The 15,409-nt window shown below is 37.0% G+C and overlaps 1 protein-coding gene across 1 annotated transcript in view; it reads right to left on the bottom strand.

Annotated features, from left to right (window-relative positions):
• DPYD (dihydropyrimidine dehydrogenase) overlaps positions 1–15,409 on the bottom strand; it is an 828,315-nt gene that overhangs the window by 467,500 nt on the left and 345,406 nt on the right. The window contains exon 11 of the mRNA XM_012801700.2: positions 5,567–5,777. Within this exon, the coding sequence (XP_012657154.1) occupies positions 5,567–5,777 (211 nt within the window). The remainder of the gene's footprint in view (positions 1–5,566; positions 5,778–15,409) is intronic.

Genomic DNA, 15,409 nt, shown 5'->3' with positions numbered 1-15,409 from the left:
CGCTACGAATCTGACAAAGGGCTGGTAACTAGAATCTGGGAAGAACTCAAACTACTGAACAAGAAAAGAGCAAACAACCCCATTTATAAATGGGCAAGAGACATGAACAGAGCCTTCTCTGAAGAAGACAGACCAATGGCCAACAAATACATGAAAAAATGCTCATCATCCCTAATCATCAGAGAAATGCAAATCAAAAATACCTTGAAATATCACCTAACCCCAGTGAGGATAGCCCACATCACAAAGTCCCAAAACTGCAGATGCTGGCATAGATGTGGAGAGAAGGGAAGACTTTTCCACTGCTGGTGGGACTACAAACTTACACAGCCTCCCTCTTTGTTAAGAAGTATTGAGAATCTTCAGAGAGCTAAAAGTAAGCCTTCCAATTGACTGCACAATCCCATTATTCCAGAAGGAAAAAAAATCATTTTATCATAAGAATATTTACACTAGAATGTTCATCGCAGCTCAATTCACAATCACCAAGACATGGAATCAACCCAAGCGCCCATCAACTCATGAATGGATTAATAAAGTACAGTATATGTATATCATGGAATACTATTTAGCTACAAAAAGATGAAGACTTTACATTTGTTGTATTAACCTGGATAGAGTTGAAGAACATTCTTGTTAGTAAAGTATCACAAGAATGGAAAAGCAAATATCCAATGCATGCAATATTTACATGAAACCAACAGATAAACAACTACATACCCATATTAGAGAAAAACACAATTAAACTCAAGTGGAGGGGAAGAGAGAGGGAGAGAGTAGGGAGGGAGATTGGGAACCTCTCACTTAATAGGCACAAAATAAGGTATACAGCATACTCCCTGAGTAAAGGGTACAACTACAACCTGACCTATATCTAACAAAAGCAAACAAGGTAACGGAACCATTTGTACCCTCATGTTAATCTTAAATAAAAATAATAGTAATAAACATCATTGTCTTTCTGGCTGAAAAATTAAGAAAAAAAGAAAAGTTTTTTCAGTTGAGAATATCAGATATTTTTTCAAAATATATAATACAGTTACAAACTGTTCAATCTTTTTTCTGTAAATACAACTTACTGAATAAATTAAGCATTTTCTCATTAAAAAAAGTGATAAATGAAATGCATCTGCTTCATTTATTCACAGGGACGTGCTGACAGAGCCTCCGTGTCCCCTGAATGAAGTTTTGATTTTCAAATGCACTTGTTCCCAGGCAACACTGATAGCACCATTATAGTGTAATATAACGTAAAGTAATTACTAAAATATGGTTTTGTTACACAACAACATCTGTGACTTAAGAGATGCTTACTATGTCCTAGACACATATTATTAATTCATTTCTTTTTTAAACTACTGTAGGAGGTAGAAACAACAATCATATTCTTTAAAGAACAAGGAAACTAAGCAACCATTAGGACAATAAAAATTGAAAGAAAGAGAGCTAGGTTTCCAGCAAGGCATCCTAGCTGTAGAGCCTCTGCTCTGAGCCGATACACCAGGCAGATTTTGATTCGTGTAATATTTAATGGACTATAAAGTCCGTTATAGTGGACTTTAGCATAAATAATTTAGCATGAAATTATTAGAAAAATTATTTAGCATGAAATAATAGAAAAAATGATAGTTATACTAGAATTATTTTTCTAACTTTTTCACTTTCTAAGAAAAATAAACCAAACTAATCCCATAGTGAAAAGGAAAAAGTCATTAGTTATAAGAAAATCACCAACCTAACAGGAATCAAGGAAAATGTACAAATATCTTTCTGTATCTATTATGAGCACATCAATATGTAAGTTGCTATAAAGGTACATTCTTTTCCCTCTTTGGGTTTGCTGTAAAATTTGAAGATAGCTAATAGGTTCTGGAAGAATGAAGGTCATAATAGATCTTTGCAAAGTGGACGTTTGAAGACAATGAGAGGATAATTGTGGTGATTGTGGTGTGGTATCTGGAAGAGGCACAGAATCACAGAACTGGTTCAAAGACGTTCCCTTAGTTTTCTGAAAGCATATCCAAAAAACTATAAAATAATATCCAGATCTCTTAAGATTGTGAGGACAAGGCAAACCTTCCTGCCTCAGTTGGAAACATGAAGCTGTGAGGTTGGTGAAAATAGTAAAGAATTATCTTCATCAATTCAAAACTAACAGAAATAGATGTTCACTTCACCACTGGCATTTTGATTCCAAGCAGAAAAGGAGGAAGCATAAACTATAAAATAAATAAGAAATTTCTTAAACTTGATCTTGGTCAAACAAACAAAAAGAGACAAAACTGAATTTGATGAACACTGACATTAGTGCTTATCAGAAGGAGGGACTTCCTATATTAGTGCAAGTAGTCACTCACCGTTCTAAGTTCCAAAATACAATTTGGTACCTGGTAAACACTGGGTATTTGGTAAGTGTTTGTCACATACAGCATATAAATATAGGGCAAAAGAGGTCTTCTGAGACATAATGAACAGAGAACTAGACTTTAGAGCAGTGGTTCTCAACCTCTGGGTCACGACCCCTTTGAGTGTCAAACGACCCTTTCACAGGGGTTGCCTAAGACCATCCTGCATATCAGATATCTACATTATGATTCATAACAGTAGCAAAAATACAGTTATGAAGTAGCAATGAAAATAATTTTATGGTTGGGGGTCACCACAACATGAAGAATTGTATTAAAGGGTCACGGCATTAGGAAGGTTGAGAACCACTGCTATAGAGTCATTTTTACACAGAAGGAAATACTCCCCACTGGCAAATCTACCTACTCTCTGGTACACAGAAGTTCATTTGTGTTTTCCGAGGAATGAATGCATTTGTGAACAAATGAATACGATAGTAAACCATTTGTGGTTCACTGAAGAATTAAATATATTAAGAAGAGAAAATGGTTAAAACTTTGGGAAAGGATTATATAAAATAATAAGGTACAGGAAGAAAACCAGTGACAGACTTGGGAAGAAAACATTTAAAAGAAAAGAGCAAAGAAATAGGGTGTCATAAAAATAATAACATGTTTTTGTTTTGTGGCCAAAACACTTTCCAATTATTTCATTTTAATTCTGATGATAGTCTCCAGAAGTAGGGAAAGAGGACCTCATCATGCTTATTTTTGTTTTGCTTGTTTTCTGATAGATGAAGGTGAGCCTCAGAAAGGTTAAGTGACTTGAAGAAGAGCATTTCAAATAAAGAAATATTTAATGTTGTCAGATGCAGAAAATAGAACAAGGACCAAAAGGATGATACTGAATTTGACACGCAGCTCATGAGAAACTACGCAGAGTGAGGATGGAAGGGTGTAAAGGGAGGTAACATTTTAAGAGAGAGGTTATATCAATCAACATACGTAAACATGTATCACTTGGGTCATAATCATTATGTGCCACACAGAAGTTATAACCCATAGGTATTGGAACGGAACAAGGTTTATGGCAGAAGAGAGATAACACACGTACCTTCTCCTCGCATCCAAATGTACAACTTACTTTCAATGAACTGGTTCTCACCACACCTTAAATATGCGTGTGTACACCAAAGTTTTCTGACTTTGAGATTACTATTTTAAAATTTTAGATGTCATCTGGATAAAATGATTTTTATTACCTTTAACAAATATTGCTTCCCCCACTCCTTTAATGGTTTCCATCCAAAAAACAATACTGAAAACATGCAATGGGAGTGGAGGAGGGAATGCTACCCCCAGCCCAGCTCCTCCAGCTCCTCTCTGGCTTGGAAAGTAAATTCGGAATAATGTGAACATGGAGAGTGCTCAGTAAAGCAGGTAAATCTACTCAAAGATAATTTCTCTGGGTAGTTTGGTATTCCACACCAGGAATAAAAAAGCATAGCGTAGAACCTTTTTTTACCCTGACTTTTCTCTAAATGAATAACAGTTGGTATACGTGAAACCCCAAAGAAATATACACAGTAAATTCTAGAATAAAATGCACAAATAAATTCTGGAGTGATCCTATCAAATAGATCACCTTCTCACCTACATCGTATTTCAAATACTAAAATTAAATCTCTTACTCTTTAAACATATATACACAAATACATAGATATGCACACACTGGCATAGCTGGTGAAAATTGCAACTGAGATCACAAAAGCTGTTTTCTATGAACTTCTAAGTCACGTCCACTTAGGTTTGTTTAGGAAAAAATACATTTTTTTTAATAGCATGATTCCCAGTTGTAGAACATAAATGTAGATATGTAAGCTGATTTACTTTTTGATAGGTGAATCACCAACAGAATTGGCAGTTAAACACCATGCAACAGGTAACTCAATTTTTGTGAAGTACAGGGTAGTAAGAGAAGTGTGATTGTTTTAAGATAATAGAACGCAACTGATACATCGTTCTTTGTTCCTTCCTGAACCCAGTTAATTAATAAACAAGCCACACTGTGGCTGTGTCGACATGTCACATAAACATCTAGATGAGAAGTGACAAAGTCAGGCCCTCATCCAGCTATTTAAAAACATGTACTTGATGACATTAAACATCTGGGTGTTTCCAAATATCAAGATGTTTGCTGCCCTGCAGATAAAATATCCTGATAACTAGTTGAATTTTTTTACTTACACGTTGCATAAAAATGTATATTGGTATGCATGATCTCTTCCTGTCTCTTCAGATCCAGAATGCAATTTTAGCATGGATAGAGTGGCTAGTCACAAGGAGAGTCACCAGGTTTAAATCTGTTGTTATGGTTATTCTTAATGAATCTCTGACCTAGAGAAATTCTATTTTCCTTCCTCCCCCCGAAAGGAGTTACTTGTCATTTCAGCAGTAGGAATTAAAAGATAAAAGAATCTGCAAAATGAAGGAACCTCGCTACTTAAGCTTTCATGTTCAAGGATCCATCAAAACACATGATGTGGGGAAAGCGTGACACAGTCGTTCTGATTGACTGATTTCTTACTCACTTAAAACTATCTAAAATATTTGTTTCTCCCATTATATACAGGGTGTCCATAAAGGTCATGTGCAATTTAAAATAGTGTATAATTAAAAATTTAAAATTGCATACACACTTCATGGCCACCCTTATGTACAAGCATTTTCTTCTTCCTTGAACTGTCCATTTATGTCACCCAGGAGTTCAAACTTTGTAATTCGATAATTTTGATGTGTAGAGGGACGGTCTGGCGTGAGGATAGCCCTAAACATTAATTTTACTTTTGGCTATTCATCAGATCTTAATTTGTCTGAATCACTGAAGACTGGGTGTTTCGACTCCTCTGCCACATTTTCTTACTTGAGTCTCAATGAAGAAAAAGCCATTCGTACACAGCAAACAACCTTATTATAAGCTTAAAGATGAGTGTTCTTTTCGATTCTTGCCACTTTAAAAATAATTCTGCATAAGCATTAAATACCAGTTCTAAGTCTTTTGAATCAAGATTGCCTGTACTTCAAAACAGAAGAGGGAAATATATATGCTAAAGTCAAAAGAAAGAAAGAAAGAAAGAAACAATTCCCTGAAAGCTAAAAACTATCTTGGTACTAAAATAACAGACAATTGCATAACACACTTCGCCTCCCGGGCACTCTACCTGTAGGATCACTCAGAACTGAACCAAAGGCACTGATGACCACGTCGGCTTTCAGATGGACCATCTGATCTTCATCTTCATTCCATTTTCCGGTTTCATCTTGCTCAGTCCGAACAAACTGCATAGCCGCAATTCTCCCACCTTTGACTATAACCTTCCGTGGAGACAGGAAAGGCAAAAACTCACACTTTTCTTCCTTCGCAAGTTCCATCTAAAACAAAAATAGAAGCAAAAAAACCCCCTGAAGATGTTTTTTATTCCGTACAATATTAGATTTTTTTAATTCAATCAATAGGAAGCTTTTTCCTTCATCGAAGCTGCATTTCAGTTATCAGCTATTTACATTTCGTAAATCACTGTCTCGGGAGCCTCGGGTTGGAGTTGTGATGTGGAAGTTGATAGATCACGGCATCTTATGTCTTAAGTTTTAGGTATTTCATGCCCTCCAGTGGGTGGCTTGTGAGGTTTCTAACTATAGGACCCTATTTTTCTCATGCTTTCATTCCTGTAGATCAAACTCTCTTTTTAATCATGCCACATATTAAAATAAATACTTCTGTTTATTACTAGGCTGCATATATATAAGCTGGAAAAACGTCAATAAAGTGGGTGAGCCAATGTGGGCAAGTACGTGATTAGAATGGTAGGTAACAGAAAAAAAGACTGGAACAACTCTTCAGAACTAAGAAAGAAAAAAAAAAAATTATTCTTCTTTTTATAAAAACACAGAGGGAAATACAATAAATGAAAATTTGGAGAAAGTGAAACAAGCCTGTTCCTCCTGACAAATTCCCGGTTTTTCCCCACCTTTTATATAATTCATTGTGCCACAGAACAGGGCACCCAGGTTTTGTTTGTTTTCATAGGCAGAGTGAAATGCTCTCTAGATGGAAAGTTAATGCATGTGTATTTGTGTGTTTTTCCACTCACTGTTTTGGGGAAATCCAGGCCTTTGTGAATGTAATCTCAACTAGTATGCTGAGTGTTCTTTTCCTAAAACTGTGAAAGTATCCTCCTGAGGAGGTTAAGGACCTAGTCTAGGCTCACTTTTTCCTTTCCCTATGAAAGCCAGGTACATTCTCAGTAGGACGCCTGTCAAGTGGTTCCTACTGAGATTATGGGTGTGACATTTCAAACCAAGGTTATCTGGGTTATGTCAAGATGGAAAAACTGAGGCATACAACAGTGCACTCAAGGTCATAATTGAGCCATGGCCCCATGTTTCAGCAGTCTATCTATAAACACTGGCTCCTAGTTTGCCGTAGTTCGAAATCACCTGGAGGGCTTCTCAAAACACACCTACATGGACTCACCCCTAGAGCTTCAAATACTATAGGTCTAGGTGTAGCCTGAGGATGTGGGGTACCTGTTGCTCCGTGGTTAGGGTGCCAGCCACCGGCACCAGGGCTGGTGGGTTTGACCCAGCCCAGGCCTGCTAAACAACAACAACAATAAGTAGCCAAGTTTTGTGGTAGGTGCCTTTATTCCCAGCTACTAGGGAGTTTGAGGCAAGAGAATCGCTTGAGTCCAGAGTTTGAGGTTGCTGTGAACTACGACACCACAGTACTCTACAGGGGGCAACAAAGTGAGACTCTGTCTCAGTAAAAAATAGAAAGTAAGTAAATAAATAAATTAATAATTCCAAAGGCGGCACTACCTGGTAATCCACGGTGACACTTGGTTAATCACTGTCTTATTAGACTATAGCTGATTGGCTAAGAATTTTGTTTCTTTCACTTCCAACAATAATAATATTGCTCCCAGGGAGCAAAAGTTAATTCTTGGTGAAAAGAAAAAAATTATTAGATATCATAATGGTTTCTGCCCCCAACACGGGGCAACAGTACATAAAGAAATATACAGTATATCTGTAGTATTAAAGTTATGGGGGGGGGTAACTAGGGAAAAAATAAAAAAAGACTCCCCAAATGAATTAAAGGGTAGAAAATACTGGTCTATAGCCTACATTAACATGAAGCTATTTATTCAGCCTATATCTTACTTGAAATATGTTTTGAATATTGTCCTTAAAGGTTTCAAAATGGAAACCACATAAATAACTATGACATAATATTTCCCCTTTTATTATAAAAATCAAAGACATTAGTAATATAAAAAATAATAGGTAAGATATTATGCGTGGTACATATATAAAACTATAGATATAAAACTGTTCATTGTTCAGAGAGGGAGACTGGAGGTGAGTAGAACTGCGTCAGGTTTGAAAGGTATTTCCACTGCTTTTTGGGGATAGGCTCCTTATATGTAAAACAAATGACATGTAGTTAATTGGTATTGGTGTTATTTAAAATAATTCAGAAATACAAAATGCCTAAAGCAGAACTTAATATTATAGAAGATAAAAATAAATGCTATTTCTTCATAATTGCAAGTCTCTGAATTCACTTTTTTCTCCCAATAATTCTTTAACTATTCAATACTACTTAGCAATTTAATGGTGATTTTTTTCTTACTTTCTAGTGATTTATTTATTTATTTATTTTTATTTTTTTGAGACCGAGTCTCACTATGTCACCCTTGGTATAGTGCTGTGGCATCACAGCTCACAGCAACCTCAAACTCTTGGGCTTAAGCCATTCCCCTGCCTCAGCCTCCCAAGTAGCTGGGACACTACAGGTGCCCACCACAATGCCTGACTACTTTTAGAGATAAGGTCTCATTTTGGCTCAGGCTGTTCTCAAACCTATGAGCTCAGACAAGCCACCCACCTGGGCCTCCCAAGTGCTGGGATTACAGGTGTGAGCCACTGTGCCCAGCTTTTTGGGTTTTTTGAGACAGAGCCTTATTTTGTCACACTGGGTGGAGTGCCGTGGTGCCACAGCTCACAGCAACCTCAAACTCAAGTGATCCTTTTGCCTCCCAAGTAGCTAGGATTACAGGAGCACAATGTAAAGCCCAGCTGAGGTTTTTTGTTTTTTTTTTAAGAGACAGGTCTCACTCTTGCTCAAGCTAGTCTCAAACTCCTGAGATCAGGGGATCCACCCGCCCCAGCCTCCCAGAGTGCTAGCTAGGATTACAGGTGTGAGCCACCATGCCCAGCTTGAATGGTGATTTTAAAAAAAAAGGTAGGGCAATAACAAAGGTTAAAAAAAGGAAGGTGAGAGATATAAATTCTAGGCTCCTCTTTTTATGAAATAAAAATGTCTGATTTCTGGAAAGCAAAGTATTCCTTGAGTAACTGATATTACAGAATAAATATGGCTCCAGTATGTAAGATAGGTTTTCTGGATCACTTTTGTCACATTTGTGTAATGTAGCACCTTATAACTCATCAATATAAACCAGATTATTGTGTTTCAAAATGTGAAGTGATGCTAAATTTTAATGATAATGCCACACTTGATTGAATAACAGCTCCAAATGTTTATAGTTTGAATAAATCCATCCACAGTGTACAAGTCTAACAGTACCATTTTCTGTGGAGGGCAGAAATAAAACTCTGCTGTGACACTACGAGAACCACACTGCATGAATTGGTGGTAGGTCTCACAGACTGACTTAGGATCTTTTGGGTCCCATTCCACCTTTCTTGTTTATTAATACTTAGATAATATTGCTCATAGAAAATCTCTTATGCAATTTGACAAATTTGGCATTAAATTTGGAAACAAAAATTGCATACTACTAACAAGTAAAATTCTAAGGATTTAAAAGGAAGATTACCAATGATATAATCCCTAAGCATGTTTGAATAATATTCTTGCCATAGCTTTGCTTTTTGAGGAACTAAATACCATGTATAGTAGTCAATTTATGAATTTAATTGAATTTAATATATGCACAGCTCACATCATGATTTTTTATGTGTACCAAGTTTGATAATGTGTCTTCAAATATTTAGCCTTCCTGCCAGCTACCTGACAGTGCACAGATTTGGGGCAGTGTGAACGCTGGCCCCCACAGAGATTATTCAGCACTTTTGCTTTTGAAACTCTACAGATCTTCTTTACTCTCTAATACATGTAGGATTAGACTGTCGGGCAGAAGACATAAATCATACTACCTACACTTTCACCTATTACACTATTAAAAAGCCAGATTTCCCATTTTACATAAAAGATGCAAACTGTTTAATAGAAAAATAGGAATATCATTTGAATATATATTTTGGTTTGAAAAGTATTAATGTTATATTGGGTGGGAAAGAGAAACTGAGTTATCTTGGGAAAGAGAGAAATAGTAGGACAATGAAAATACAGGGTAGGCGAATGTATTAAATGGTTATAATTTTACGCTGACTCTGGTATCCATTTTGAAATATGTTGGATTTTCTCAACATATTTCATTTCTCAAGGGCTTGGTTACTCTTGACACAGTTTCTAGTTCTACCTCCCGTTCCCCCATTCCCTTAATGTGGTTAGTCCAGACTTTTGCTTTATAAACCTGCTCCCTGATGATCATTTCCTTATGGCACAGCTGGATGTGGCCTGCTTGGTTGGCCCCAATGACCCTTACACCCTACATGGACTGTGCAGATACACCACAGTGACCATTTCTCTGTCACTGCATGACCTCCCAGAACTCATCCCTGCTTTCTTTAAACCCACCAATTAAAAATCCCCATAGCATTGTGGCTGGCGCCTGTAGTCTCAGCTACTCAGGAGGCTGAGGCAAGAGAATCGCCTAAGCCCAGGAGTTGGAGGTTGCTGTGAGCTGTGTGAGGCCACGGCACTCTACCGAGGGCAACAAAGCAAGACTCTGTCTCTACAAAAAAAAAAAAAAGTCAATCCCCATAGGAACCCTATTTGGATAATGACCTGAGCCTAATAAAGGCATTAATCCATGGGTTCCTTTTCTTTCTCTCTCCTTCTCTCTCTCTCTCCCCCTTCCCCCAGGTACTTCCTGACTCCTATGTGGGTAGCACCTGCCCCAAGGACCTGTAAGTAATATAATCTTTATTTCCATCTTGCATCTGTCTCAGTCACTCAAGAGGTGCTCATCTTAAAGACCCTAAATTAAAACAGCAGCGTTATATGTCAAGTGAAACGTCCTTGCAATTATTTGTGGGCAATAAAGGGGGCTTACTCTATTTTATAAATCTAACAAGAAAAATAAAATAAATATGTATAACCACATGTAAGACATCTTCCCACAGAAGATATGTTATGGGACCTATATACTAGATATTACCTACAAAGTACTGATCTTCACCCAACGTTGTCTCCCTAATATGGTACAAAAAGCAAACATCACACTGGGCATCATTATGATTTTACAGATTTAGCACACAAACAGGCACACTGCTGCTTGCTGGCCTTACAAAAAACTCTGGGCTAAGAAGCACTATTTTTGCCCTATGGAAGAGAAACTGGGGTTCAGAGGAACCAAACGTACAGTAAGGGATCCCAGAGCTCTGCTCTGGTCTTCATTATGCCCAAGAATAGCAATTACAATACTTGGAAGAATAAGACTCCATCATTCCAGCTGTTAGTTGCTGAACCTCAAATAAGATAAAATGGAAGAGGACAGGAGACAGTCAAAGAGTTAGGTAGAGAAAGGTGATCTTGTGGGAAGAGAGATTTGAGTTTCCCAGGCTAAGGACAGTGAGAAGTCATATAAAGCCATGAAATACAGAGACCCAAAGATGGGTTCAATGTGTTAATGGAAACACCGAGAATCCAGAGACAGGATAAATTTAGAACAAAGTAAGTACTACTTCATAAAGTGGATAACACAGACAGAACATATCATCTCAAGATAGAAACATGGAAATCTAAATTACAATTTAAGTAAGTTTATTTGTTAAATAGTAAACTCCTTCACAATACTATTTCAGTATGTCCAAAAGTGATCTTCAAAAATTAAGAATTGATAAGTACACACATATAAACAGACAGATGCCCAGCAGATCAGAATATATTCTGGCCAATATACCATATGGAGGGGCACCGTGATAGGTGTGTCTACCAAAATGACACACAATAGACCTTGAGTAAAATTTTGTTTACTAGGAGGCACGACAATTTAATATGAAAACCTGGAGAACATTCAAGTTAAGGAAGGGACAACCAACTTTCAGTAGATTGAGTGAAAGTCTACTAGATACTCATCCCAATGCAAAAAAAACACGGCGTGTAAAAGAAATTTTACCTGACCAGATCATCCTATGTTATGATATTCCTCCTAAGTTATCAGCTATACTGTCATTAGAAAATAATGGAGCACGGGCGGCACCTGTGGCTCAAAGGAGTAAGGCACCAGGCCCATATGCCAGAGGTGGCAGGTTCAAACCCAGCCCTGGCCAAAAAAGGAGGAAAACAACAGAGCAGACTTCTCAGTGGTCAAACCACAGGTGATGGGTCTTAATGTTTTACAGTTCAAAGTACCCAGCCTTCCATGCTAAGGCTGGGTACTTTGTGTCAGATGTCAGCCATAGTGCCTTTTAATACTTAGTGTTTGTTAAGGATTATGAATCAGTAACTCTGTGAATCTAGACTGTGGACACTTCTGTTCATGGCACACATACATATTCACCTGCTTGATGGAGCCTGTTCTCATGATGCTCTCATGGTGCATCAAGAACACATGCAAATCTCTCTACTCCTTATCTCTTTTCCTTATCTTGTCCTTCTGACCCATCAGCAGCTATAAGGTTCCGTGTGTTCAGTTCAATAAAGCTGATTGTCACCTCTTGTCACACAGTGTGAGGGAAGTGGAAAGATTTCTTTTTCTTAGCTTTGATTTTCGCCTCCATGTTCAGGAAAGCTACGTAGTTGATGCTGAGTGAAATAAAAATAGCATGCTATATCGTGCAATAATGATCATCATTTTAATGATTAACTTTGTGTAATGTGATGATTCAGTCTGATTAATATTACAGGTATCATGCTGTAGAAATTATGAAACAACTTAATTTACTATAATTAAAGGCATGATGTCAACTCATTTATAGATTGCATATAGGCAGAGTAAGAATAGGTTATAAACTATAATGAGCAGAACTCAAAACTAGCATATATTAAATTCTGGATTAACTTCTAATATGCCAAACTTTGATGAGCAAAGTGAAAAAAATAATGTTCTTTGCCAAGATTATCCTCTAATAGCAAGGCATTCAGCAATTTATTAATTCTATATGAACATAAAGACAACAAAAATATTGGAATCCCAATTGTTTGATAGTCTTCCTTGGAAATTAGAAGAACCCCTCACCCTTGATGTCAAATCATCTTCGATATCTGATCATCTTTAATATCTGATTTGCCCGCCCCCCTTGACCTGTTTTCAAGAGAATCTTGTTAGTCCAATCTTACTCACTGACTCCCACACTACTTCTTGTCAGTTAATTCCTAGTTGCCCATACTGAACTCTCATCTGTGAAATATGAAAGGGGATGAGGCACGGAGGACAGAGCTTTCTTGCTAAACTGATTTAGCAGGATTCTTGCTAAAACTGAACTTTACAGAGAAGTGCACAGATACAGGCTGAGGAGAAGGTTCACAAGCCTAAGTTTGGTCAAGCAAAGAATCTTAGTCATATGCAAACACAGAGTACTGTAATGGCACAGAAAAGGGCATTTTTAACAGAAGGAGTGCAGGTCAGAAAAGGGAAGCATGAAAATGGTACAATAGGCTAATTCTGAAGGATAAGTAGGAATTAATCACTAAGAAGGAATTAGTTATGAGGAAGTTTGGATATGGTGTCCATCCCTTCCCTTTGGAGAACAGGAGTATGTATGGAAGGGTAAAGGAGTTTATCTCAAGAAGAAAAGATGGGGTGGCAGCTGTGGCTCAAAGAAGTAAAGTGCTGGTCCCATATGCCAGAGGTGGCGGGTTCAAACCCAGCCCCGGCCAAAAATAAAAAGAAATTTAAAAAAAAGAAGAAAAGATGATAAATAACTTGGCTAAATTTTGTAAACACGCTACCGGGAAATAAACTATTGGCATTTGTAAATGGTAGAGTCCTTACCTATGGAATATTTTTTGGAAGGGTATACTTACTAGTTTAGAATTGCTGGTGGTAAACAAGCCTGGAAACTACAAGTTTAAGGCGCACGTAACTCTGTGAAGAATCACGTAGGCTACGTAAACCACAGATGAACTGAAACAACTTCCTCTTGCATACATGATGGAGCAACTTACATAATGGACTACATGGCAGTCTGGGTTGTAGGGAATCCTGATGCACAGGAGGGGGCCTGGAGAACTGTGTTGGTTGGCCTTGACTTATTTACCTGACACCTTGTATACACTTGTATCTTTCTTTATTTTTATAATTAATTATTTTTTATTAAATCATAACTTTGTATATTGATGCATTTATGGGGTTCAGGGTACTGCTTCGACATACAATATGAAATGTTTACATTGAACCAAGTATCTTTCAAATTATTAATTAAGCTTGATACAGAGTGATATTTCTAATTCATGGCAGTTCGATTTCAAAATCCAACCTTTTGGTTATTTCATCAAGGAGATGAAAGAGGATAAAGGAAGAGGCAATAAAATCTTCCAGTTCACACTTGATCTCACATTCCTTAATTCACTAAACAGTTTTAAAAACATTTTGTAATTTTTGATTTAAACAGATTCACGGTGAGTGGTGAAATGCAGATGAGTTTGATTTGATATGCTACATACCCTCTGCACTAAACCAGCTAAATTCTCCACTTATTCTTTTAATTGGACTGAAATGTTTTCTAAAACCACAAGTTGAGGCTCCTTCTTTTAGTATTTACTGTGGTGTTACAGGCTTCCTTCATGGCGTGTTTTTCTTCTTTCTTTCTTTTTTTTTTTTTTTCAGTTTTTGGCTGGGGCTGGGTTTGAACCCACCACCTGAGGTATATGGGGCTGGCGCCCTACTCCTTCGAGCCACAGGTACCACGATGGCCTGTTTATACTTAAAGCATTTTATCATAAAACTAATAACTCTGAACACAAAGATATAGTTTTCCAAATGAGAGCTGTACTCCACAGTGGATGAATATAGCTGTCTCTTACTCTGCTAATCCTCTGGATTCAAATAACTTTTTATTAATTTCTACTTTTTACACATTGTTCTGTAACCTTCTTTTAATTTAGTTTTCAACTATCTTTTAAAAGACTGAAGACCAAAGATAATTAAAATTTTCAATAACTTTCAAGGTTAGGTTGGTAAAATTAATGGTATGTGATGTGATAGAAGAAAAATTTTTAATAGTTAAATTAAAAATAATTGTTTATTTAACATCAATTAGAAATAATTTTGAGATGTGCATATATATAAAGTATATATTTTGTGTATTTCCTATTCATTTAAACTCTTCCCACAAAGTTTTAAATGCCTGTACTATATTGGTTTGCTCGGCACACCTCATTATTTGCTGCCTTGAATCAAGGACTATTTTATACTTTGAATCAGATACCAAGTTGACTGAGCCAATCCATTAAAGGAGCTTATGTTTTAATTTGTGGGATAAGTGGGAAGTAATCACTACCCTATGTGATAAATGCTATAACAGTAGGAAGTAAGATGAGTTATAAAACCCACAGGAGATGGCGCATGGCCTACAGATATATGAAAAAATGCTCACCATCCTTAATCATCAGAGAAATGCAAATCAAAACTACTTTGAGAATCACCTAACTCCAGTAAGATTAGTCCATATCACTAAATCCCAAAACCAGAGATGCTGGCGTGGATGTGGAGAAAAGGGAACACTCTTACACTGTTGGTGGGAATGTAAACTAATATGTTCCTTTTGGAAAGACATCTGGAGAACACTTAGAGAACTAAAAATAGACCTGCCCTTTGACCCTGCAATTCCTTTATTAGGTATATTCCCAGAAGACCAAAAATCGCATTACAACAAAGATATTTGTATCAGAATGTTTATTGCAGCCC

Source organism: Otolemur garnettii, unplaced genomic scaffold (assembly GCF_000181295.1).
Source record: "Otolemur garnettii isolate 467f Iridium unplaced genomic scaffold, OtoGar3 scaffold00010, whole genome shotgun sequence".
In the NCBI taxonomy this organism is placed as follows: Eukaryota; Metazoa; Chordata; class Mammalia; order Primates; family Galagidae; genus Otolemur; species Otolemur garnettii.
The sequence above is the reverse complement of the archived record's forward strand: the minus strand, read 5'-3'. Positions and strand labels throughout refer to the sequence as shown.